Source organism: Lingula anatina, chromosome 1 (assembly GCF_051362555.1).
Source record: "Lingula anatina isolate TDL-2025a chromosome 1, LinAna3.0, whole genome shotgun sequence".
Lineage (NCBI taxonomy): Eukaryota > Metazoa > Brachiopoda > Lingulata > Lingulida > Lingulidae > Lingula > Lingula anatina.
This window is the reverse complement of record NC_141767.1, coordinates 38,012,146-38,039,798: the sequence shown is the minus strand read 5'-3', so window position 1 is coordinate 38,039,798 and position 27,653 is coordinate 38,012,146. Positions and strand designations below refer to the sequence as shown.

The 27,653-nt window shown below is 36.6% G+C and overlaps 1 protein-coding gene and 1 long non-coding RNA gene across 4 annotated transcripts in view; one reads left to right on the top strand and one right to left on the bottom strand.

Moving 5' to 3' along the window:
- Positions 1-27,653, bottom strand: part of LOC147764329 (uncharacterized) — a 44,994-nt gene that overhangs the window by 3,150 nt on the left and 14,191 nt on the right. The window contains exon 4 of one of the 2 annotated variants that reach the window (XR_015332069.1): positions 15,172-15,234. The exons of the other annotated variant lie outside the window; for it this stretch is intronic. This is a non-coding gene — a long non-coding RNA (uncharacterized LOC147764329). The remainder of the gene's footprint in view (positions 1-15,171; positions 15,235-27,653) is intronic. 2 annotated transcript variants of the gene reach the window in all.
- Positions 624-27,653, top strand: LOC106160343 (glutamine-dependent NAD(+) synthetase). Of its 2 annotated transcripts, XM_087001850.1 has the most exons (21): positions 633-852; positions 7,604-7,664; positions 7,907-8,023; positions 8,470-8,523; positions 15,512-15,653; positions 15,976-16,064; positions 16,505-16,622; positions 16,815-16,946; positions 17,317-17,391; positions 18,049-18,173; positions 18,302-18,453; positions 18,564-18,732; positions 19,032-19,167; positions 19,804-19,910; positions 20,114-20,245; positions 20,428-20,497; positions 21,808-21,936; positions 22,117-22,293; positions 25,173-25,683; positions 27,243-27,283; positions 27,512-27,653. In XM_087001850.1, exons 1-19 carry the CDS (start codon positions 768-770, stop codon positions 25,668-25,670), a joined length of 2,568 nt encoding a protein of 855 aa, XP_086857976.1. In that variant the 5' UTR covers positions 633-767; the 3' UTR covers positions 25,671-25,683; positions 27,243-27,283; positions 27,512-27,653. The 2 variants fall into 2 exon arrangements, with proteins under 2 accessions (XP_086857977.1, XP_086857976.1); XM_087001851.1 differs by lacking the exons at positions 15,512-15,653; positions 15,976-16,064 and having other exon boundaries at positions 624-852.

Genomic DNA, 27,653 nt, shown 5'->3' with positions numbered 1-27,653 from the left:
GTCACTCTTCACATCTGTTTCCATTATGTTTACTCAGAGCATGAGAAGGAAACAGCATCAACGGCCAGTAAATATTTACCATTTTTAAGAAACTTATTTAGTATCAACAAAACATACAGAAACTGTTTACTCCTTACAATCCTCTTATTTTTCACTTATTTTTGAAAAGAGATCTAAACCATGGCAAAAATTCAAAATAACGTTTCTTTTTTCCAAATTCATTTTTATACATTTCTCTTTCAGCCGATATAATCAAGGAGAAAAAATTACCAAAACTTTGTAGGTAAAAAAGAAAAAATAAATATATTAACACATAATCCATAAAAAATACAATTGTAAACCTTGTCAAAGGTGATCTTTCATCTTTGCACAATGCCCTCTAAAAACTACTCGCTGCGCCATCTATTAACAACTGGCCTGTGTTGCGGTTACCACCATTTTCCACCGTTTCATGCGCCGAACTGTAATTTGACGCTGATTCTCTATCAAAATTAACACAAGAATTTTACCTAGAAATATCCCCATCATAGTAAATATATATATATATAATGAGGTAGGAACTAGCCGAATATAACAGTACAGGTGAATAACAACGGATCATTCACGGAATGGCTCATACACGCGTCCGCTGCGTGTAGGCTACAATCGGTCAAGACGGATGATTCACGCGAAACGGACCGTACACGTCACACCGAATTTAGGTGTGGTGTACCGAATTTAGGTGTGGTGTGTAACCTCACGAAGTATTTTCGGCAAATGGTTTTAAAATGGGAAGAAAAGTGATAGTTGCAACATGTTCTTTAAATCAGTGGGCTATGGATTTTGAGGGAAATATGCAGAGAATCCTTCAGAGTAAGTTATCTGTGACAAGACGGTGTAGCATAAAATAGAAAGTAGCGGTCAAAGTAGAATGTTCAGAGTAAGTTATCGATGACAAGACGGCGTAGAATTGAATAGAAAGTGTAGAATGTCTATCTCCAAAACTCCATCCAAATGTAGTTGAATTGCGCAACACAGCGTAATACACTGGAATAAAACCAGTCTAATAGCAATTAGGGGAGACCGAGGCTAGTTGGTCCAGTTTGACATTTTTGACCTTGTGAAGCCAACTGTAAACGAGTTGAAGCAACAAAACCGGTTTCAAAGTAAGCCACATGAACTTGGCTACGTATGCGATGTCATTATTTGTCAAATATAGGCCAAAAGTCAGATCGCTAACAATTTGACAAAAAACGCAATTGACGTTAGGGGGGCCCACTTGCCCTGCCACGGGGCAAGTTGCCCCAGGGTCGGGGCAAGATGGCTCCCCAAACGAAAATGCAGTAAGTATCCCCTGTTAACGCGGGGGCGTCTCGATAGTCCGAAGGTTAATTGGTCCGAAGGTTCATTGGTCCGATAAGTCCGAAAGTTCGATAGTCCGAAACATTTTAAGACGTTCATCAATCTGAAGAATTTTAATTACATACGGCATCTAAGGATGCGTTCCCACGAAACTATCGTTTTACGTAGATTGATCCAACTCCACCGGGACTCTCACTGAATGCAATCAGATTAGCAATCCTCGAGCTGCTAAAGGGTGATAAACTTTCGTGCGAACTCGGCTTTTAGAATCTTTATCACTAAGTTTTGAGTGCTACCGAACGCACATGGAAGTTATCCATATATGTTTTATAGTGAAGAATAACGACGATTTGAAGCTTTCAAACGTTTATTTACCGAATGTCTTTTTCATACAATTTCACAAGTATTTATACTCTATTTCTCCGTACTGATCATGCATTTTCTTGTTCTCTTTCCATTGTCTTTGCGTGATAACAAGGAATTTTCCATTCTCATGTTGCAAACCGCCATTCAATATTTCCTTATTAGGTAATTTCTAAGAGACTTGTTTACAATTTTAATTAAAAAGAAATATTATTTGAATTACTCATGCTTGGACCTTTTCCATCCTTAGTTTGCATATGTTTTACACGTGTCCGAAACTTGCAAATTTATTGAAAATTAACCAATCAAATCGAACTATACTACTACGAGAACAATTTCTACGCTTGTTGACTCTTATAGAATTTTAACTTGCACTCAATAACTCCCATCCCGACCCATGGACACCATGCATTATTAATATGAATTAAAGATAGAATAAAGGTTGGGACGCATAAAATGAGGGAACGCCTTTGATGTCATTTAATTGAATGACCTTAGTGCTATTAAATTAGAATCGTATAAGAAACTGGTAGAAGTTGTTTCACGCTCCATCAATTCAAATGTACCTTTAAGCGCACGCCAAATGTTAAAAAAGGGCGTTTCAATTACGACATTTTTGATTGCGGGAGAGTCCTGTTTTTCTAAAGGCCGATAACGGTCCACGTCCATCCTGTACTCATGATTACCAAGTCAACAGTTTCGTGAAAAGACACAGTGATAATCGACTTTTCAAGACTGGATGAATAGTTCGGAGCAAGAAAGCCAGTTAACAGACAACTCCACCCTCCAACGACCAATCATCGTACCACCAGCATGAGCGTGGCGGTATACATGGTTTTAGTTCCGACCCGTCTCGTACGGCCTCCGCCGGTTCCGCGTCATGGCGGATACAAGTAACCGTTACCGCTTGAACTTGATATACTACAGACACAACCCCCCTGGCCCCTCCTCTAAATCCGGCACTGCTTGCGATGCCACCACGTGCCCGTATACTACGCGTATATTCCTTTTTGTGAAAATTCCTTGCAGAGGAAGGCGATCTGTTAGCGTCCAAATTTTGTGCAGAATCTCACGTGCCACGCAAGTCCTTCTTGCGAAATTTTGAGTTTGCAGACAGCCCTCAAGCACGTACGGATGATGTTGGAGATGTCCAACAAATTACGAATTCTCGGCAAACAGCGAAGCCGCAAGTTGCCCTTGCAAGGAGTTTGCCAGGAGTTCGCAAGTATGACGTACGATTTTAAGGTACCGTGGAAGCAAATGTGATTTAAGACGCACATCGCAAGCAAGGAACAAGTGTCCCTTGCGTGTTAAGTACGGCGCACGCCCTGACAACCAACCTACGAACAAAATCGAACGCACGGCGGGATTGCATCACACATGCGTCACCCCCCCCCCCCTCCCCCCGCGTCAGGAGTATAAAGTGCGTGCTCAAGGCGCACGCTGGCGTTCAGCCAGTTTGCAAAAATTTGGACGCAAACAGGCCGTAAGAATCCGTAAGAACGGTTGTGACCAAGGCTTTTCCTCTACCTCTACGACTTTCGCGGCCTCCGCTACAACCAAAACTCGAAGGGGATGTACCCTCTACCAGGTCGACAGATTGATTTTTCACAAGATATTCAGGGATGTGTCTTTAGACAAATAGAAAGTCATATCATTCTCTGCATTTTTCCATTTTTCCTATATAATCTGTCTCCCTGGTAGAGGCTACAGGAAACGTACGGTCCTAAAATTCGTGCGTCCGGTTGTGACCGAGGCTACAGTTCCCTTGCGGGCATTGTGCGGTGAATCTGCAATGATCGTGACGATGATTGAACTTGTTGTTGGTCTTTCTTTTCCCCATTTGATGGTTTTAGGAGGAATAAAAATGGGGAAGACGTTTAAAAAACATAGAAAAGGTCTACTCTACCCTCTACCAAGGTTACAGATTACGGCCCTGGCCTACTCCCCGCATTTTCATTTCTGTCTAATGTGGCTACGCACGCGTCTGTCATGAACTTTATTTACTTTCTTACTAGTAGGCCTACACTATAAAATTACAAGTAAATTGAAATTTAAAAAAATTACAACATTTGCAAGGTTTTTGCTCCATGAGCAATTTTATTTCTAGGCCTACTAGCGCATTTTCCTTCCACATTTTTAAAGTAAGTGCATACCGTAGTCTTTATTGGAACTTATTTTATCGTTTTGATCTCAAATTAATAAAATATCCACGCTATTCAAAATAATGACAGAAGTGTGAGAACTGCTCAAAATTTTCCCACCACACCTTGTCATGTACTCCCCCGCTTTGTCTCGTTTTGGGTGAGTTGTTTAGATTTGCAGTTTATTCCGTAAACGAGGCTACACTGCAGATAAACTCATTGCATCCGCCACGACTTGATGTAAATAATAAAAAAAATTAGAATTACCAGTAACGGCAGTGTCAAATAATAATAATAATAATAATAATAATAATAATAATAAAACAAGTACGTATCATAGACATGTATTACACAAAACACTGAAAACGGGCCACTGAAACTGGTCAAAAGGGGAGCAGCCGAAACTGGTTGTGGTTGAGTACCAGTGATACCTCCTGACACTTATTTAATACCAGCTTCCAACAAACGTGGTATAAGGACCAAATCATTCACTGACTTTGACACTGAAAACGTTATTGATAGTACCAAACAACAGTCGCTGTTACCGTTTGCAACACGCCAGTTAGAAAAAAATTCTTTCTTTATCAAAAGAGTCTCCAAGTGGAACGAACGGAGTGACCAACAAATTACTGCAGAAACTGAGACGAAACTGTGGAAGGCTTCAGATCATGCCTACAGCGTGACTAAGATTCCCATGCGCTCTCTCTTCCCGCCTATTACAATACCAGTAGTGATTCTACATACAGACGTATACTGGCAGATACAAATACACGACGGGCCGCGCACGGACGTCTAAGAACACCTAACAACACGTGCTGGATAAAGAAATACGGCTTCAGTCGGGCCGCATCTGTATCTGTCCATATACGTCTAGAGACACCAATACTGGTATGAAGTAGACGGGTAGAAGAGAGCGCATGAGAAACTTAGTCAAATAGTAGTCCTGATCTAAAGCTTTCAACAGTTTCAGCTTTTACTTGTTGGTCACTGAGTCCATTCCAATCGGAAACTGTTCTGACGAAGAAAGAGTTTTTTCTGACGAGTGTTTTACAACGTTGTAAGCGAAAGCAGCGACTGTTATTAGTACTATTCACAATGTTTTCAGAGTCAAAGTCAGTGAAAGATATAGCCCTTATGCGGCGTTTGTTAGAGACTGGTACGAAGTAAGTGTCGGGGGGTATCGCTGGAACAAACCCCTCAACCACCTTGAAGAGAAAAGTTAGCCGCAGTTCCTTCCTCCGGTGCTGCAGTAGTGGTATCTCTAGTGATTTCAGCATGGAGGTGACACTACCTGGGGATTGAGACTTGTAATCCCCAGTGATGAACCGTGCAGCTTTTCTTGGAATTTTTTCCATTTTATCGATGTCTGTTTTTAAATAGGGGTCCCATATGATAGCACCATATTCTAGAGTGGAACGGACAAGAGCTATGTAGGCAGATTTCCGTGTGATAACTGGACTATGGTATAAATTCCTTCTAATGAATCCTAGTAGGCAACTGGCCTTTTTACATAAGTTGTTTATGTGAGTTGACCATTTAAGGTCGGAAGAAAGCATGACTCCTAGGTATGGGTTGGTCTGAACATTTTTAAGCATCTAAACATTTAAGCATTGTTATCCAGTTGGTAAAAGAAAGAAGATTTCTGGCAAACACTAAGAATAACATTTGGAAGCGTTGAAACGCATGCCCCATTTCATAGCCCAGTTTTCTAGGCTTGCGAGGTCTTGTTGAAGAATAATATGGTCTTTTTGCGAAGATATTTCCCTGTATAGTAAGCAATCATCAGCGAAAAGGCGTACTTTGGATTTTACAGAGTCCGGTAGGTCGTTTATGTGGCAAAGGAAGAGAAGAGGGCCTAGTACTGTCCCTTGTGGTACTCCAGACATGACATTCACTCCTCTTGAACTCTCGCCTTCAACAACTACCTTCATTTGACGATTACACAAGAAAGATGCAATCCACCGGTGTATTTTGTCTCGTATCCCATAGGCATGTAACTTATGAAGTAGTTTGTTATGAGGTACCGTGTCGAACGCATGTTGAGTAAACAATAAGTGGAAAACAGAAATATTCATTTTTGTTACAGGGCCGTAGCCTGAGCAAAATCCCAGGGGGGGGCAGTAAGCGGACATATATTACAAGATAAGTTTTTTCTGACGAGTGTTTTACAACGTTGTAAGCGAAAGCCCCTCCCACGGTGTGGAAAATTTTTAAAAACTGTATGTATAATACTGCATTCTGGTGCATTTTAACTGTTATTTATTGCTCAATCAGAAGTAAGAAATTGTGGGTTCATTTTGCCTTAAGTACAGTCATTTTTTCAACACAACACGCCCATTGGACTTCATTTCGTAGATTGTCTCAGGATTAGGAATAACGTTTCTTCCTCTGTGGACAAGCAAGAGAGCCAATCCGCTAAGGCGTGCCTCTGCCATGCTACAAGTGCGTGTCCACAGTTTCAGACGACGGAGGGCTGAAAATGATCTCTCGCATGCAACACTGCCCACTGGTGTTGCAAGAAGATTGTAAAGATCCTACGAAGCGCAGGGAAATAAACAATGACCTGATAACAGCTTGGGGGATAGCTCCCTAAGGGAGGGTGAGCTTTCTGGCATGAACTGAGTTGGCTTAAAACAGTACACCTTTGTAAACAGATTGTTGAATGATTGTCTAGTGGCCATGAGTGCATTTTCTAACAGAATTGATACCAACTTTGCAATTATTTTTTTTTTTTTACCTCTGCAATTGTTTTTCTTTTTCTTTTTTTTTTTTTTTTTTTGACCTCAAATCCCAGGGGGATCAAATCCCAGCTGCCCCTTCCATCAGACAGCTTGGGGGATAGCTCCCTAAGGGAGGGTGAGCTTTCTGGCATGAACTGAATTGGCTTAAAACAGTACACCTTTGTAAACAGATTGTTGAATGATTGTCTAGTGGCCATGAGTGCATTTTCTAACAGAATTGATACCAACTTTGCAATTTTTTTTTTTTTTTTACCTCTGCAATTGTTTTTATTTTTCTTTTTTTTTTTTTTTGGACCTCAAATCCCAGGGGGATCAAATCCCAGCTGCCCCCCCCCCCCCTCCCCCCCAGAGGCTACGGCCCTGTGTTATATAGATAAGTGCTCTTAACTAAATTCCATCAGACATTTGTCGTAGTATTGCACCTTCGGTGGTGCTGCATGTCTCAAAATGAGGGAAAACATAGTTTTCAATGCGGGAATTACGCAAGGGCACAGTTGTGCAAGTGGAAATTAGCTGGGGACAGGTGAAATTTGTTAGGAGTAAGCCCGACCGGACAGGTGACCTGACAAATAAGTCTCGAGCCCTACAGCAGTATAATAATCACAGATAATTAATGGATATAAATTCATCAATAGATATGCCAACTCATTTCTGTAATGTTATGTACCGTTGTTGCTTGCTAGATTTAACATAAATATAGATGTATCATTGTATGTAAGATGCACTTCTCTCAGCATAGATTACTGCTTAATTATTTTCAGGTTAAAAACTGAATACAAATTCTTTTCAAAGCAATATTTTTCACAATAAACATGGAATTGCCAACCAATTTCTGTTCAGTTATATCAACCATATTAATTATCTTGTAATATAGTTTGATTTTATATCTTCCTACTTTGTTGGGAATATCTGTTTCTTTTGTGGATTTGGTACAGGACTTGTTTTTTCCAGTGTATTGTGCCGTGTTGTGCTGTACTGCACTACATATTCAACTGTGTTAATTATTCACTTCAGGTATTCATGAAGCCAAATCAAAAGGAGCTACTTACAGACTTGGACCAGAGCTTGATATTCCGTAAATTACATTTCTTTCCATGAATTCAAGTACTATTAAACAAAACATCACAAATTCCTAAATTCTCTGACCTTATAAGAATATATATAGTGCAAGATGGGTCAACTCTTGTGATTATTGTTATGAAATAGTGATTGGTGCCCCATGGTATTATAAAGGCATGAGAAAATATAAAAACAATTCTGCTAATTGCAGGTTTTTCATTGACAAGTGCGGGTACTTTACTGGTATCATTTTTTCAGAGGTTATGGATGCCAAGATCATTTCCTTGAAAGTGATACATTTCTTCACTCATTCCAAGTGCTTGCTCAGTTGCTGAAGTCTCCCATATGTCAGGATATTATCTGTGATGTGGGCATGTGAGTGTTCCTAATTTTTTATAAATAAATATAAATGTAATACATCCATATCTAACAGTCTGTAGGGTCTTAGTTTCAGTGACACTGGCTTGTCTGACTTTTGAAAAAAAATTTTTTACCAACTTACCATTGCATTGCCAGAAATTGATCACTGTGTTAATTTAGTCATTTACTAAAGCAAGACTAATATCAGTGGCTAGGTTAGGAAAATAGTATTTGCATACATTATAGAATATATATATGAAAATGTGTCTTAAAATGTCTTTTTAAAAAAAGCAACTCTGTATCTTTGTATGTTCTGGATATATATTACTGAATCCAATTTGCTTTTTTATTGCCTTAGTGTGTATTTATTGCCTTCTTTTTACTGTGGGTACTTCAGTGCTTGATTTTTTAACTGTTTGGTTACTTAGTATAAATACATGTTGGTATATTTGTTATTTCAGGCCTGTCAAGCATAAAAATGTGGCTTACAACTGCAGAGTACTTTTTCTTAACAGGTCAGTTTTAAAGGAATGTTTTTATAGATCAAATTACCACAAGTAGTTGTATTGATTGTAGTTGAATTGATCTAGGATATGCTGTCTGTACCTCAACTAGGATGCGAACTATACCTTAGGTGACAACTTAACTTTTCAGCTAGTCATTATTTGAGTTTCAACTACAGTGTATCGGTGAAATTTTACATCATATACTTAGTTTTATATATTTTGTCCCAACACTTAGAAAGTTCTTGTTGATCAAACCCACTTGGTAGTTAACTAAGCAACAAATACAAGAATCATTTTATGCACTTCACCTGCTGGACTTATGACCTTGTAACACATACCAGATACTCCTGGCTAGTATATTCCATACCTAAAATATTGTCACAGCTCATTTTACTGATTTGCATTAGATCACATGATTAGCACCACCAGCGTGTACACTGGTGGTACTCATGGTTTTAGTGCTGACCTGTCCTGTAGGGCTCCCCTGGCTATGCAGGGTAGCGTGGGATACAAGTCACTGTTGCTGCTTCTCCTCCTAGATTGAAGGACCTGTATCCCCATCTCTTGGATTTAGGTCACATATAATCTCAACTTGAACCCCCTGTTTTTTTTTTTTTTTTTTTTTTGTCTCAGTTGGTGCATTGGCCTGGTCGTAAGGCTCATTGAAACGCACCTTGTCAATATTTTTTAAAATTCAGTGCTAAATATCTCCCAAATTGAAGGAATTATGGGAAAAAACAGAAATCTGACTGAAAGTCATATGTGGAGATTCCAAATTACCCTGAGTGTCAGAGCAACGTAAAAGCTAGCTTGTTAAATATATACCTTGTGATGGAGTCGCTTTTACGGTATTGTTGATATGGGTTATATATGAAAACAAGATCGAGCTGGCAATACCGGAATCTAGAACCTAGGGTATTCCAAATATGCCCTTGGATTTGATCTTTGACCTTTATTTCACAGTCAAACAGGCCAAAATTTTCTAAAAATGGGAATTTTCTGCAAAAATTTTTTGTTTGTGCCAATTTTCAGAAAGTACAAAGACCTAAGCACTCATATTATAGTGAGGGGTTACAAGTAAGGACACCTTTGATCTTTGGAAGTTTGGGGTCAATCAGTGCATTTTCATGGGAGAAGCAGCCATTAGATGCGTTAACTAAAAACTCCGATTCTTGAACCGTAATTAAATGCCAGAGACCTCTAATTTTTTGCATTTTAAAGAGCTTGTCAAGCGCAATACTGAAGGTGGTGTCCATTTTTTGTTTACGATACGGTTTTGGAGTTGTGCCTTATCAAAAAGTACAATGTCACAATATTCAGTGGTGAAAATAAAATGTGAAATACTCCAAAATTAGCAGAGATACGCCCATAGTTACTATTGAACTTGAATAAGAAATTATATATCGATGCTGGCAATCTAACCGTGACCTTGAAATTGGCCTGTGACCTACCAGTACTTTTTTTTTCTGGTGAGTTTTTTTTATTGACATCACAAAACAAAACATACATTTTTCTCACTATTCACATATTACAACATATACAACAGACACAAACTAGCATACAGTAGTCTCATTGGACGTTAACAGCACTAATAAAGGGGAGTGGCAGAATACGTTGCACAAAATAACAGTAGTAATAGTATATAATACCTGAATAAAGTCGCACATAATGCAAAATGATTAACATATATCGTAACATATAAACAAACAAACCAGCTAATAGGCATGTATGAGTCATACCAAATTCTATACATTACAAAACTAACATTTATAATATACCATAGTCAAATTGGACATTTAACTCAGCATTCATTATTATGCCAATAGTCGGGACTAACAGAAAGCATTACTTACATTGTCACACAGAAGAAGTTACTACACATCACAAACCAACATATAAACGTATAATAGTCTCCATAAATAATATGGTACAACACACAAGACTGACAGTTGGGACTATCGAGATATATCTCAGATTCATATAAAAGCTGTGAACTTACGTACACAAAGATGTTAGATGCTCTAATTGACTATGTCCCCAAGGCATAAGGGATTGTCATACTATTAGTATTACATTCGGCATATATTATATCATAAATTGTGTAAGCATACGTACATACGCCTTATGATGGCCCAAATTCTGTTTTGAGTCCAGATATTCTTTAGCAAATTCAACAAAAGAAATAAGTAACAATTGCTTGTTTCTGCACCTTAAGCTGTAGATATAATATTTGATTAACATATTTAAGATATTATACACTTCTTTATTACTTTCCTTTTTGTCAAGAATTCCAAACATAAATGTTTTTTTCCCTAAAGTCATTCTCAGCTTATCTTTGATTACTTTTTAAAAGATTTCTCTTATGGAACAGTCCCATAGTACATGAATAATTGTCTCCATCTCTTTCTCTCACCTTTCACAAAGGTTTTTTTTTACCAAACCAGTTTTAGCAAGATATATGTCGGTAGTATATGTTGGTTTATTTTATACCGGAACCATTTAAATTAAGGACTGATAGGAAGGTTGAAGGGCAGTTTACTGCAGTATTTATTATTGACCACTCTTTGTCATTAATATTGAACAATTTATTTCAATTTATTTTGCCCTTTGGAGTTAAGTATTCTTACTAAGTATGACAGCCCTTCTTACTTTAAAAGAAGATACTTAAATACTCTGGGAGTTTAGGGAGCATTTCTTCCAATTCGTTTATGTCATGCAAGCTCGAGTATTGCCTAATAATGCTTACCACCCCTTGATATTCTAGGAAGTTGGTCTGGATACCGTATCGCCTAGTTATTTATTCTTGTGAGAAAAAGGTAAATGTTTTAGCGTCTTTTATAAAATCTTTTATTGTAGATATACCTTTATTGAACCAATGCTTATAGTATATTACCTTACTGTCTACTCTTAGTGCTTCATTATACCCAGACAGGGGTGTTCAACACAGACTTGCTTTCCCCCCTTAACTTATCTTCCTTGACCCTAGCTGAGTTCTTTCCATGCAAGTAACACATCCCCCCAGAGCCGGTTTCGGCAAACTTTTAGACATTTATTCAAATACTCATCATCACCCACCCATGGACAGAATTAAGTTCAAAATTCAGATATTTATCGACGATAATTTGCCATTTTTTTCTTGTTGTAAAAATGTCTAATCCAAGTTAGTTTTAGTGAGGATATTAGTGAAGGCAAGTGTATCATTTTAATACCACCTTCATCGTAATATTTAATAATTATATCGCGCATAACTTTGTCAATCTTTGAGTTCCACAAAAAGTGGAAGAGATCACTTTGAAGGTCATTGATAAACCTTTGACTAGGATTTGGTAAGGATATAAACAAATGATTTAATTGAGAAATTATTAAGGATTTTATAATCATACACTTGCCGATGGGGGTGACCATTCTTCTGTTCCATACTTTAAGATTAGACTTAATTTTTACTAATTTCTTATCAGAGTTAAGTTTGGGGATTTGAAATAGATCAACATGAAATCGATTTCCAAAAGATTAAACTGATACTTTCCCCAATCAAGATGCATATGTGGCAAAAATTTTAAATTTCTGAACTTCATACGTGTTATCCATACTATTTTTGTTTTATCTTTGTTGATTTTCAATCCTGATATTTTTGAAAATTTCTCTAATTCAGTCATTAGTTCAGATAAAGACTTTTCTGAGCCATCAAGCATCACAGTCGTATCGTCTGCATATTGAGTAATAAAATAGGGGCGTTATCAATAGTGATACTTTTTATATTTTTGTTATTTTTGAGTATACTTGAAAGTATTTCTGCACATAAAATAAAAAAATAGGGGGCTATTGGGTCTCCCTGCCTGCAACCTCTTTTAATGTAAAAGGACTCTGAGAGATTATCTCCTTGATTTATTGCTGCTTGGGCACCTTTATTATATTGAAAGTATTTGTCCATTTGATAATACTTTCACCAAAATTTAAAAATTAAAAAAAAACTAGTACCCTGTTTATGAATTTCCACGTTACAGCGTCAAAAGCTTTTTCAAAATCTAATACCACTTTCAGTCCAGGAATATCATTATCTTCTCTGTATTGCATAATATCATATACAGTACGGATACTTTCCCGGATATATCTCCCGGAAATAAAACCGCATTGGTCATCTGAAATTAGTTTGCCCAGGTATTTCTTGACTTTGGATGCTATTTTATAGGCTATTTTATAGGTTACATTTAACAAAGAGATCGGTCTCCAGTTTTTCAAGTATTGCTTGGACTTTTCACCCTTAGGGAGACACATGATTACACTCTGATGCTGTGTAATTGAAAGTTGACCAGTTTAGTAACCCAATTTAATGGATCTAACAACAAAATTGCCGAGCTGTGGCCAGAATACTTTAAAGAACTGGACAGTGAACCCATTTGAGCCTGGACTCTTGTTACTTTTCATTTTGTTTTCAGAATTTTGGAGGCTTCATTTAGACAAATAACACCCTATAGTTCACTTGACTCCACATCTTTGAGCCTCGATGGATAATTGTGCGGTAGGATTGTACTTAATAATTGTACTTAAATCAACATCAGTCACTTTATTAGACTCTGCAAATAACTATTCATTTTAAAATTAGTGTTTGGGTTGTAATTACTTCTCCATTATCTTTAACTATCTTAGGTATTATTTTTGAAGTGAAATTTTGGTTTTCTAGGTTTAAAAAATATTTAGTAGGTTTTTCGCCCTCTTCCAACCACTTTGCCCTGGATCTTATCATGCTACCCCTTATTTGATTTTCCCTGATGTTTTTTAGTTCCTCTTGTAATTTCTTTCCAAATTACTTCTTTCTGTTATCAAAGTTTTTTCTCTGTTGTCAACTAGTTTTTTCTTATAAGATGAAACAGAAATGGTTTTGCCCCTGATTTTGATAAGTAGGGTCTCAAAAAAGAGTTGATCATTTATGGTAAACTGTCTGAAATTGAGTAGGTATTATATAGGTTATAGACAGGAAGTGCATACTGGCTTTTTATATTATTAATAAGTTGTTTTATATTGTCAATATATTCTAAATCATCAAGCGGAAAATTGTTAAATTTCCATATCCCTTTACCTTTCCTAAATGGGTTAAATTCAATATTTATCCCCACAATGTCTGATCTATAACTTGATTCAATATATGAATTTTTAATACTTCTTAAAAGATTTTCTGTCAAGGAAAACATCTAGTCTCGCTTGTTTAATGTTTTTTTTTCTCCTCCAAGTATATGACATTCATGTTGTTCTCTATACTATAAATATCAACTAAATCATAAATTTCAATATGTTCCAATACTTTTTTCTTGCTTTTGGGTCATTTATATGTCGATGTGTCTGATCATAATCTATTTCTGGATTTAAAACCAAGTTGAAATCACCGCAGATAATAGAGTACTCATTATCTGTGTCCTGTAGCACCATTTCTATCTGTTTATAGAAGTCGGAAGAATCAAATTTAGAGCGCATTCTCAACGAATTAAGCCAGGCTTTACAAAGCCGGTGACCTAAAAATGGCGGACGTACATGAAAGAAAAACCGCCTAATCTTTTAATAGTCTCTCCGCCTCTCACACGCCTCCCCACACGTCGCCCCTGCGGGGTACAGTAATTAAATCTCGGCTCTGAACATTAATATTTCTGTGAATATCTCTGGTGATATTATCTCCGTAGATAGTCGATTCATTGCTGCTCTACGGGCCAAATTATTCCTTTTTCGTCTCTGTTTTCAAAGATAATAGAACAGAAGAGCTTTTTTCCTTCGATCGCCTTCAGCCGCCATGCTTTCTTCACCACGAGTTTAACTGATGAGCATGCGCACTTAATATTTCTCAGGTAGCTTCCGCATGGCGAACGGAGCCGAGATTACTGTCCCTGCGGGGTACAGTAATTAAATCTCGGCTCCGAACATTAATATTTCCGTGAATATCTCTGGTGATATTATCTCCGTAGATAGTTGATTCATTGCTGCTCTACGGGCCAAATTATTCCTTTTTCGTCTCTGTTTTCAAAGATAATAGAACAGAAGAGCTTTTTTCCTTCGATCGCCTTCAGCCGCCATGCTTTCTTCACCACGAGTTTAACTGATGAGCATGCGCACTAAATATTTCTCAGGTAGCTTCCGCATGGCGAACGGAGCCGAGATTTAATTACTGTACCCCGCAGGGACGACGTGTGGGGAGGCGGAGAGACTATTAAAAGATTAGGCGGTTTTTCTTTCATGTACGTCCGCCATTTTTAGGTCACCGGCTTTGTAAAGCCTGGCTTAATTTGTTGAGAATGCACTCTTAGTAATATAAAGTTACCTGCATTGTCTTTTTTTTTTCATTAATTACTTTAACATCAGCAGTGCTATTTAAAAGTATAGCAACACCCCTCGAGTTAGACCTGTACAGACTAAAATAGGCCTTATTTCCTCACTCGGACCTAACCTTTGATTCCATTTCTGCCGTAAAATGTGTGTCTTGTAGGCATACTGTAGAATATCATTTTTTTTTTGTTGTCTTAAATATGAAAATATGTCTTTTCTTTTTTGTCTATCCCCAAGGCCCTGGCAGTTAACAGAAACAATCTTAATACAATTTGTCATTTAATAAATTCGGCTCTAATAAATGTTGGGATTTGCTTTTTTCCTTATTTTGCTTTTTATCGCTCTTACCTCAAAACTACTTTTTGCCACCTTTGGTCACCAGCTTGGCACCGTTCTTCCAAATAGCTCTACCTATTACCAACATAAAAATATATTGCAATATGTACACATTAATTCAAATTGTGGACGAGTATAAGAGAGAAGGTAGAATTAACATAAAAGTCATTGTAGGCTATCTTATACTGTAGTGCAACAGCTTATCCTGTCGAGCACAACACTGGTGGTCACCAGGCTTCCCTTTGTTTTGGTTTTCCATACGAATGCGCTGACTTCAGCTGGTGGTACAATATCTGGAGGTATATTACCTCTCTGATCCTTTAGTTCATAATGATTTTGTTATATCTGACAGGAAAATCCTGTTGATAAGACCTAAAATTCAGTTGGCATGTGATGGCAACTATAGGGAGTATCGTTACTTCACTGGCTGGGCTAAACTTCAGCAGACAGAAGAATATTTTCTCCCTTGCATGATCCAAGAAATAACAGGGCAGGTAAGATGGCGAACAATTGGCTTGAAGTACATTTAAAGGAAATGTCTCAGAATCAAGTCCAAGTGTATTATACTGTGTATCATTGAATGCATAAAATATTTCATCCAGGTTTCAGCTCAGTTAAGGTTACAGATTTTTTGGTTCATAAATGAAGTCTAATGAAGGCCAGGTTGGCTGTAATTAAGCTAATGGTATGAAAGTATTTTGCTTGTGTTTGATAATTTTCATTTATGATCCAACTATCAAGCTAATGAGCATTTTTGCTCAGTTTTTTTTCGTTCTTTTAATTTTACCTTGTAATTACCTTGTATTTGTATCAAAGCAAACAGTACCAATTGGGGATGCAGTCTTATCAACCTTAGATACTTGTATAGGCAGTGAGATTTGTGAGGAGTTGTGGACAGCAGAAAGGTAGCAGGCCCGTAGTCAGGGGGGGTTCGGGGGGTTCGAAAGAACCACCCCTTTTGGTGGGAAAAGGTCCACTCTGGGTAAAATTTGATCTAGGTTCATGAAGTTTTTATGGAAAAAGGTGCACTTTTTCAGAAAAAGAACCCCCCTTTTGAAATTGCTGGCTACGGGCCTGGGTAGGTACAAGATTATTTCAACTTTCTTTGTCAGTGTATATCTCAGCCTTTGTCACAAGGTTGCCAGCAGATGTTTTAAAAGTTACTTTTAATTAGATATCCATTCATGAATATCTTTAATTTCAACAAATGAACAGAAATAAACTGTTGGTAAATATCAAGATATGACCCAATGTGAGTGCCTGTGTAAGGAAATACATAACACGATATAACTCAGGGTGAAATTTGTAGTATTCTTATATTATGACTTTAACATTTTTGATGCAGTCGACATGTAGCTATGGGCCTGGATGGGGTGGAAATATTTACTAATGGAAGTGCAAGTCACCATCAACTTGGGAAGGCCTATGAAAGTGTAGACTTGGTAAAAAGTGCAACATATAAGGTATGTACCTCCCAGTTTTTCTTTAACTGAATATAGTCTTGTGTCAATAAGCATGTATTTGTTATTCACCAATGACAAGGGAAGTCAAACTATAGGATACACTTGAATATGTTTGGATTGTATCAAATAAAAATATTCCATCTCTGAACACAAGGAATATCCTTAATTATTTCTTTTTCTTATCTGTTACAGAGTGGTGGCATATATTTGTTTGCCAACCAGATTGGCTGTGATGGAGACAGACTGTATTTTGATGGCAGATCAAAGATAGCAATAAATGGAGACATAATTGCTCAGGGAAAACAGTTCTCTTTGAATGAAGTGGTATGCTTTCTTCTTGTTTAACATCCAAATTAAAAGGTTATTAAAAGAGGCAAAAAAAGTGACATCATGCTTAATGATTGTGCAGCATAATGGAAGTATAACTAACCTTGAACTCTTGGTATTGAATATGATCTTTAAAATTGATTTAAGATGGCTGCAATGATTTATTAATACCATTGGCCAATTTATTTCTATTAACATTACTTGCTTTTTTATATTTCATGACGGCCTTAGTTCAAAATACTTTATGTCCACTTAAGGTATTCTTCTGTTTTGTATTTTTCTAGTTTAGGTTCACTTTGAAGAAGCCTTTTTACTGCACCACATTTGTAAGTGGATGATTGAAATGTGTTTGTTTGTATATTTTCAGGAAGTATTGACAGCAACTTTAGATTTAGAGGATGTCCGTGGCTATAAAAATCAGATAAAGTCCAGGTGTCAATCAGTAAGAATTAATTTTTATTGTAAATTATTTAGAAGAGTAAGCTAGATTATAGTTCCTTGGCATTTTGATGTGCTGTGCTAAGCAGTTGTCTGGGAACATTCTGGCAGGATTTGAAGTGTCTTGCCATTTCTGTTCTCCTGTTGGAATGCTGTAAAAATATTAAGAATGCACTCATAGTGCAGTTAGAATACACTTACACCCCATTTCCATAGATTTTTAGATTGATCTATCCCTGTGGGGAGTCTCACTAGATTACTGTCAGCTTGGCCGGCTTAAGCGTCTGTCCCGCCTACTAAAAGCTGTAAGGGGGTGATTAACTATGGTGCCCGCTCGGCTGACTGCAATTTAGCGTGAACCCCCAGGGAGTTAAAACTTAATCTTTAGATCGATCTAAATCTCTGGGAAAGCACCCTTAGAATGCCATTCGTTATTTCTCCACTTGGAATGCACTTAGAAAATTTGGAGCGTGAGCAAAACATTCCAACTGGACACAAGAATGGGCCCATATATTTGGAATGCGCTCAGATTTTAGAACACAATTTGAATATCCAGGAACATACAATGTACAAAGAACTCATTCTTACTAATTCTAGCTCATTATGCCTCTAGTGTGACTAGGTTATAAAGTGCTGCTTAATTGATACTTGTGTTTTGTAGGCAGCTTCGTGTAAAGCCTTTCCAAGAGTGAAGGTGGATTTTTCATTGTCTCATGAAGATGACTTTTTCTTTCCTGTCTATGAGCCAATAGAATGGAAGTACCACACACCACAGGAGGAGATTGCGTGAGCTTTTTTAAGATTTTATGTTCCCAGAATTGTTAAAAAATTGACCAGATTTGTTCAGAAATAGAGTAAGAACATGATTTTGGAATGCATTTTCAAGTTTAAATGCTAGATCTGATTTATTTTAGTCTTGGTCCAGCGTGTTGGCTTTGGGATTACTTACGCCGCAGTGGCAGCGGAGGATATTTCTTGCCTCTCAGTGGCGGTATTGACAGCTCCAGTACTGCTTGTATAGTGGCCTCCATGTGTCATCTGGTCTGTGAAGCTGTGCGTGAGGGAGGTAGGACTCTTATTTTATTTCATAATTACATTGAGGTTGCATTTGAAACAGCTACTTTTTTCATGCCTAATGTATTTATACAATATTTTGATATTCATATAATTTTGCAGATTCCAAAGTATCAGAGGATGCCAGGAAAATAACAGGAGATCCTAACTACATTCCTACAGACCCCAAAGAACTGGCCAATAGAGTGTTCACCACATGCTTTATGGCAACAGATAACAATTCAGAGGAAACTAAGGAAAGATCAAGGAAGCTTGCTGAGCAGATTGGAAGGTGAATGTAAATTTTAAAAGTACTATTTGATTGTATGTTTAATATGCATACTTAACAGAATGAATGAATTATGGTATTTCCAGAAGTTTGTTAAGTATTTGTAATCTGCAAATTAATTATTATAAATTTAATTGATAGTTTCCCTTAATTGTTTGTTTTTGGCAAGAAGCATTATGTGAAAGTAGTTTTTTTTCGGTCAGTGAAAGTGTGCATGGTTATAAGGAGATTTCTTCTTGTATCTTATGTTTAATTAATACAGAATATCAAACATTATGTGCTGGTGATGTCTTTATTTTCAGTCACCACCTTCAAATCAAAATAGACACAGCAGTTGCAGCAGTTCTGGGTATATTTACTGCAGTGATGGGGGTGGTACCCAGGTTCACAGCTCATGGGGGTAGTCTGAGAGAGAATGTGGCATTACAGAATATACAGGTACAGATCGATACATTTTATTGTACCACCAGTGTGGCGCTGATGTACATATGGTTTTAGTCCCGACCCATCCTGTCTGCTGGCTCTGCCGACACATCACCAAGACCACTTCTCCTCCTAGGGGCCATTTAGAATAGCTGATCCAAGTACTAACTGATCCACCAACTTCATATGGCCGACCCCACTTCAAAAGCAATGCCGCTAATTCCATGATGGTCTGTCCTCCTCCAGGAAGTCACATTGACCTTCTTTTCACCATGACTTGAACTTTGCAAATTTTCCTTCCCTTATATCGAGATCTCCAAAACTGGCAGAGATATGCCTTTAGTTACTATCGAGCTTGAATAGGACTTTGAACTTGACCTTTGACCTACTTTTCACCATGAGCCATTTTATCAAATTTATTTACAGAGAACACTAATTTGAGATTTAATTTCTAAAACTCATTCAAAATCATCGAAAGGGTCACATACATGTAGATCAGGGGATTAATATGCATAATGTTGAAAATTATGAGGATATACTAAAATCATATCCCTGTTAAATGAATATATTTACCTTGAATTTTTTCCTTTTTATTTTTAATCCAGATTGGAAAAGTCAATTTACTTTGCATGTTTTCTTTTTCATTTCCAGGCCAGACTTCGTATGGTTCTAGCTTACCTATTTGCACAGTTGTCTCTGTGGGCCAGAGGGAGACCAGGAGGACTCCTGGTGTTAGGCTCTACAAATATGGATGAACGGTAAGATTTAGCAACCAGAAATGTACAGAGATGTACAGATTGACTTTTTTTAAAGCTTTGGTCTTTTAGTTTATAATTTTTAGTTACCTTTAAATACCTTATGATTTTATTTATGATACATTGTAAAACTTCAACCTTTGGGTTGCGATTATAGCAAATAAATTATTATTATTATTATTATTATTATTATTATTATATTACAGTTTGCGTGGCCACATTACCAAATATGACTGCTCCAGTGCTGATCTGAACCCAATAGGGGCCATCAGTAAAACAGACCTCAGGAAGTTTACCACATACTCAATTAATAAATTTGGATTTACAGCTTTGAAAGAGTGAGTGCAAATCCAAACTGTCATTAACATAAATCATGTTAGATACATTTCATTTGTAATTTGTGCAGCAAAAGAGAAAATCAGGTAATAGTTTGCATGTTATTCTGACAATTTATCTGTTTATTAGCATTTTTTCGACATTGGGAAAATAAAAGTACCATTTTGTAAACATTTTCTTTCAGCATATATGCTGCACCTCCAACGGCAGAGCTGGAACCACTCAAGGATGGCAAACTAGTACAGACAGATGAGGTAGGATGTCAGAAATCATTACACTGATTTAAAAAAAACTAAAAACTATTAATCAATTAAAATTAGTGCTTATGTTCAGGGTGTCCCCGATTCTCCCAGAGAATAACCAGCACTGAATAACATTAAGAATTAAACAACACAGTCAACATATAAAAGTCATAATAACTCTTCATTTTGGCCAAAAATTGGATTTTCCTGGAGTAAACGGCAATTTGCCCGTACTTACCAATGGTCAACGACCCCATTCCTTCGTTATCCCACGCACTGTACAAAAACCCGAACTTATGTCTGAGGATTGCATCACGCGTCTGCTATCCCTATATGCCGCCATATGTTATTTTGGTCTTGAATGAAGGCGAATGCCTTGACGACCGGGAAGAAAGGCATCAAAAACCCTATTGACAAGCACAGTTTTTAGATTTACTACAATAACAGCCGTTTTAGAGGTGAAATGCAATATAATATATTTCCATGCGTTGTTTACAATGTATTTCTTGCGGAATTTTGAATCTCAAAGGAAGAGTTATTATTGCTTTAAGTGCATATGAATGTAGTTAGCGCACAAATTTTATTTCAAACCATCTTCAATCATTTACAACAAACCACAATGCCTACACACAAACACACATATACTTGCTTTGTAACAAAAATTGGAAAAAATGAAAATAATTACTGCAAAAGAAATTAATGTAGCTATCATATAAAAACAATCATAGACCCCATTTCCAGAGATTAGATCGATCTACTTTAGATCGACCTAACTCCCTGGGGGTTCACGCTAAATAGCTGTCAGCCGAGCGGACACGAAAGTTACAGCTTGTAGTAGGCGGGATGGACATTTAAGCCGGATTATCTGACAGTAATCTAGTGAGACTCCCCGCGGGGATAGATCGATCTAAAAGCTCTGGGAATACAGCCATATGTACTAAACAAATGTAAATGACAATAACCAAAAAACAAAATACAAAAATAAAAATTTACATGTCAACTTGTCTGTGCTAACTGGTCAAATGAACAGCTGTTGTAACTTACCCACATTTCTTACCAATAGCACAACTTGCACAATATATACACTACCACCCCTTAGGAGAAAATAATTCCATTCTAATTCACTTTGCTCAACCGTATGGAATTATATTGATGTTCTATTGTAACGTATTCTTATCTTAGTTTCCTTCTCGACTTATTTTAGGGACATTCTGTGGGTGCTATTCCACTCACAAATTGATATCCAATTTCGAACTGCATGAGTTATAAAGTTTTCCCATCATCAATGCATTTTTACAAAAAAATTCAATTTTGTTTTTCAGAAAGATTTGGGCATGACTTACGATGAACTTTCAGTCTATGGTAGACTTCGAAAGCAGGCATTTTGTGGTCCATATAGCATGTTTGGCAAACTTGTGCACACTTGGAAAGAAACCTGTACTCCAAGACAAGTATAATTCTTGCAAAGTGTATACTTATTAGGGATAATTATCATATTCCTGTGATCAAATAAGCAGTTCTATTTTATGAAATAATATCTATTAGGCAGTTGGATACTAGTCAACATACACTTAGATGTAACTTAAAGGAATCATAATGCAGTTTAATATTTCCTTTCTTTTTCTGAAAAGGTTGCCTCCAAGGTAAAGCACTTCTTCAGGTACTATTCCATTAATCGGCATAAGATGACTGTCATTACTCCTTCCTACCATGCTGAAAGCTCTAGCGTGGATGATAACAGATTTGACCACAGACAGTTTTTATACAACATACAGTGGCCATGGCAATTCAGAATGATTGATGAACAGGTGAAAAAGAGCTTGGGTAGTTTTTTATGTACAAACACAGATGAGTCTGTACATATAGCCGTCACCTGCATTTGTTGTCGCCAGCGCCAGTGCCCGCATCACCATGCACTTTCAGTGATACGTAATACAATTAGTGGAAAATCATTTTACTTTTGTCTTCAAACTTACTGAACTGATGAATATTCATAAAATTCAGGTCAAGTTAGAAAATCAGCATGATCAGGTCATTTTTTCAAAACTTCTCGCTTTTTATGTACATTGGGGCCATTCAGAATAAAGAACTAACTGATCTGCCGACTGAATATGGCCAACCCACTTCAAAAGTGATGCCGCTGATTCCCGATGGTCTCCCCGCCTCCACACGCACCATTAAATGGATTAAATCTTGGCTCCGAAGTTTAGTTGCTAGGCCCCTGCTGCGACCTTTAATTCAAGGCCAAACAGGCCAAAATTTTCTTAAAATGGGAATTTTTTCCAAATATATATATATATATATATATATATATATATATATATATATATTTATATATGCTGATTTTCCGAAACTACATAGACCTAACCAATAATATTATGGGTAGTTGTCACACTTGGGGTCATCTTTCATCTTCTTGAGTTTAAGGTCAATCGGTGCATTATCACAGGAGAAACAGTCACTAGATGCCAAAATTGAAAACTCTCTAATTCTGGAACCATAAATGCTAGAGACCTCTTGTTTGTTGCATTTTGTAGAGGTTGTCAAACGCAATACTGTAGGTGGTGTCTGTTTTTTTTAATGAGTTGGGCTATATCAAAAAGTACAATATCTCATTAATATTCAGAGGCAAATATAAAATGTGAAGTACTCCAAAATAAGCATATAGTTACTATTGATTTGAGTAAGAAGTCATATACTGGCAATCTAACTCAACTGTGACCTTGAAATTTACCTTTGACCTACTTTGACCTACCTTTCATCATGAACTGTACATTGCAAATTTTCCATCCCCTTATATCTCCAAAACTGGCAAAGATATGCCCATAGTTACTATTGAATTTGAATAGGAAGTCATTTACTGGCAATCTAACTGTGACCTAGCTTGAAATTGACATTTGACCTTCTTTTCAATAAAAACTGAACTTTGGAAATATTCTGTCCATGATATTTCCAAAACTGGCAGAGATATGCAAATAGTTAGTATTGAACTTGAATAGGAAGTTATATACTGGCAATCTACATGTAACTACAACCTTGAACTTGACCTTTGACCTACTTTTCACTATGCACTGAACTTATATTTACTAGTGAACCTGGATGGGAGGTCCTATATTCACAATCCTACTGCAACTTTGGCTTTGACCTTTTACTTTTCCCCATGATTTTGTTATAAATTGTAATTTTCTGTTTACTGTATTTTGTAGAGCTTGTCAAGCATAACACTGCAGGTGGTCCCCCCCCCCCTCTTTCTTCCCCATACATATATGCTTACTCCAGTTGGTGGTACAATACCTGGAGCGGATATCACCTCTACGATCCTCTAGATGTTTTTTTTTGCCTGTACAATTGACAGCTTTGTTTGTTGTGTATTCTTTTTTAATTTTTTTGTACAGACACAGATATCGCCTGTCTGTCGTTGTGTTTTTCAGCATATTTTATCTGCCATTATGCATAACAAAAAAAAAACCCACATAATATTTTGCCTTATAACTTTCAGGACTGATTCATAGGACTAATATACAGATCAACTTCAAGTTGGAAAATAAGCTTGATGAAGTTGATGCCTTTTTTGCGTATAAGTAGATTTTCCTCAGATTTAATTCTTAGGCATGTTGATAGTCTCATTATTGAAGAAATTAGATACCTAAAAGTGTTCTTTCACATTTTCTGCATCTTAACAATATTGTAAGTTGATTATATAAAAATTATGGTAAACCTGTTATAGTGTATTGTGTAATAAAGAGTCAAAAATGGAAATAAACTCATATCATTGCAGTTTGTCAGATTCAATCATTCACTATGTTCAGAATCTCAGAATGGAGCAAATTGGACACTAAAAATTGTTCTTTTGATATTTTTCCTATCTCAACAATTTTTTTCAGTTGATCATATAAAAATGATAGTAAATGGGTGATTTTGTTTAATCTAAAAAAAAGTGTTAAAAATGGAAATAAACTCATTTCTGTACAGTTTACATTGTGGGTTTTTCAAGTGTGACTTTTTCAAGTGTGACTTTGAAGTTCCATGGGCCTGAAGACCTTTGCCAGTCACATTTTCTAAAATATATATCCATGTTACCTGCAGCCCATGTTACAGTTTTGTGGTGATTATGCTGTTAAGCATTATTTAATATTGCATCAAAATTGAAGAAAACCCTATTTTGGGCACTGTTGCCATAGTGAACATTTAAGGAAAACCATACCACTTAATCTTCTCAAACTTAATGGGCTTGAAGACCTTTGCTAGTCACTTTTTCTGAATATCCATGATACTTTAATACCTTATATTTTATTATTAAAAACTGATGGTCATTATCCTGTTAAGTATTAAGTAATATTGCATCAAACATGAAGAAACCCTATTTTGTACACTGCTGCTATGATGACCATGCATTAAGGGAAAACCAAATTACTTATGATTTTCAAACTTGAAAAGAAGCAACACAGGACTAAAATGCAGCCTGAGTTGGAAAAGCAGTGTAATAGGCCTCTTTTTCTGAAAGTTTTTCATTTGTTAGTTTGTGTGTGTGTGTGTGTGTGTGTGTGTGTGTGTGTCCAACCAGTATTTGTCGCCTTACTTGTTTTAATTATGTAAAGATATCCTGTAGATGTATATACATGTATCAGTTATAGACCTCATGTTGTCAGTAGTAGGTTTAACAAACTTTTATATAAAATATTTGCAGGTTCAAATAATGGAAAGTCACCAGATTGCTACAGAAAGGAGAGGTGGAGGAGGAGGAGGAGGCAAAATAAAGAACACCAATACTGAGTATGAAAAAGAACAGCTGAGAAAACAGAGTGGCAGTGATTCTGATCAGAAGAGAGGTACTGAAGGAGGAAAGAAAACAGGAGATAATGATAAGGGGGTCATGGTGAAAACGATGATCTCATCTGGAGTGTCTTCTTCACACCTAGTGCTGCCACCTGGTGCGTCACCACTCCAGCCAGTGCTGCCACCTGGAGAATTTTCCTCACAACCAGAGGTACAACCTGACTTATCACCATCACAGCTAGTGTTGCCTTCCTCACAGCCAGATACTGAAGCTCTTATATTAAGTGGTTCAGAGCCTCCAAATCGAGGTTTCCAGAAAACGAGATCATTAAAGTTGGATAGTGGTCAGAGATGTTTCACACCCACATTGATCGATCCTCCAGCTAGTATCTGCACCCAAGGGGTTTAAGCTAGGAATCAGGGTAAGTTTTGTTTCTTGATATCAGAGTGTACTTTTTATGTACAGACACAGATGTGTCTATACATATAGCTGTCACCTATGTCTGTCATTGCTGTTGATGTCGTAGTCGCTGTGCACTTTCACCGATAAAATGATAAGTGGAAAACCTGTTTTAATTTTTGTGTTCAAAATAATAGAAATGATGAATATTCATAAAAATGCAAGTCAACTTTCAGCATGATTGGACCATTTTTACAGAAGTTATGTTTTTTTCCACTTTTTTCAGCATATATGCAATACTGATATCATATCTCAAGGAAAACTGATAGGCCTATTGTCTTGAAACACACAGGAGTTATCGATCTTCCTGAAATACAGGTTGAGTTGAAAATCAGTGTGTTTGGACCATTGTTACCAAAATTTTGCTGTTTTTTCCTTTTTTTTTTGGCATATATGCAAAACTGATTACATATATTTCAGTGAAAACCAATAGGCTGATTGTCTTGATACTCACAGGAATGAACGATCTTACTGAAAGGAAAGTAGGGTTTGAAAATTCACTTGTTTCATTCAGTTTTGACGAAGTTTTGGCTTTTTTCCGTACATAAGTGGTTTTCCTCAGATCCACTTCTTAGGCATGTTAACAGTTTCATAATTAAACTAATTAGATAAGAAAGTGTTCTTTTGACATTTTCTGCATCTTAACAATATTGTTAATTGATTATATAAAATGATGGTAAAACTGTTATCGTACATTGTGTAATAAAGTGTCAAAAATGGAAATAAACTCATAACATTGTAGTTTGACAGATTCAAATTCAATCATGCACTATGTTTAGAATTTCAGAATGGAATCTGTATTACCTGTTGTGCATAATTAAAATTTGGTGTAGACTTTGCAGTCAAGCATAATGTATTATTGCATCAGAAATGACAGTAGCTTATTTTGTGCATTATTATTTTCTGCTTTTTGTCTGTACATTTGACAGCTTTGCTGCCTTGTTTCTTTGTTTGGTAAAGAGGCAGGTTGATTTTGAAAATCAACATGATTCCTTTACATTTGTGGTAATTATTCTAGTTTTGCACAATTTTAGCAATGTTTGCCCCATAACTGCCATACCATATTTTTGTTTTACTTTAATTTACTGAGTGGCTTTGTTTGGGAAAGGGGCAGGTTGCCTTCAAAAATTAGCCTGATCATTTTACATTTATAGCAATTCCGTTTTTTTTTTTTTTTTTTAAATCTTTTTTGATTTATTTATTTTTTTATGTATTTTTCACACATTTACACTTTCAGTGGCTTTTGTATCCCCTGGAATTGAATCAATTGCTAGTTTTTCAGTGTCCATGTTACCCTGTAGTACATAATGTAAGAGGATAAGAGTGATTATGCTGTTTTAAAGCATTATGTAACAGTGCATCAAAATTGGCCTACATTATTTGGTACACTTTTTTCTTCATAATGTCTGAACACTTGTCAACTTTGCTGTCTTGTTTTCTGTATGGTGTCTGTATATTTGCCAGCTTTGCCATCTAGTATAAATTCATTACTCTTTGTAAACCTACTGTTTGTCTCTCCAGGCATTTTGAAGGCCAGATGTTGGTGTTAAGATGTGGACAAGGTAAACAAAGAAATATGTACACATTGAACTTCGTCCAGGCCATCCATTTGTATATGCATGTAGTAAACAGTATAGTGTATGTTGCCACTACCAACTTGAAATTATAGAAAGGTTTTAGATTTTCTGTTCAATTATGAGGTAAGGTCAAACATGTAAAGTATAATCAAAGAATAACCGTGCTTTACTTAACACTGAATCCATTTGAATAACTCATTTTCGTCGTTTCAGCTATAAAAGTTCTTATTAGGGTGGAAGCATTGTGGAAGAAGAATGCAGTTTCCACATGTCACAATATTCAGGAACATAATATCTTGGTAATCTCCAGCGGAATGGGATTCTATCTTAGCACAGTATCACCATATGGACTGTA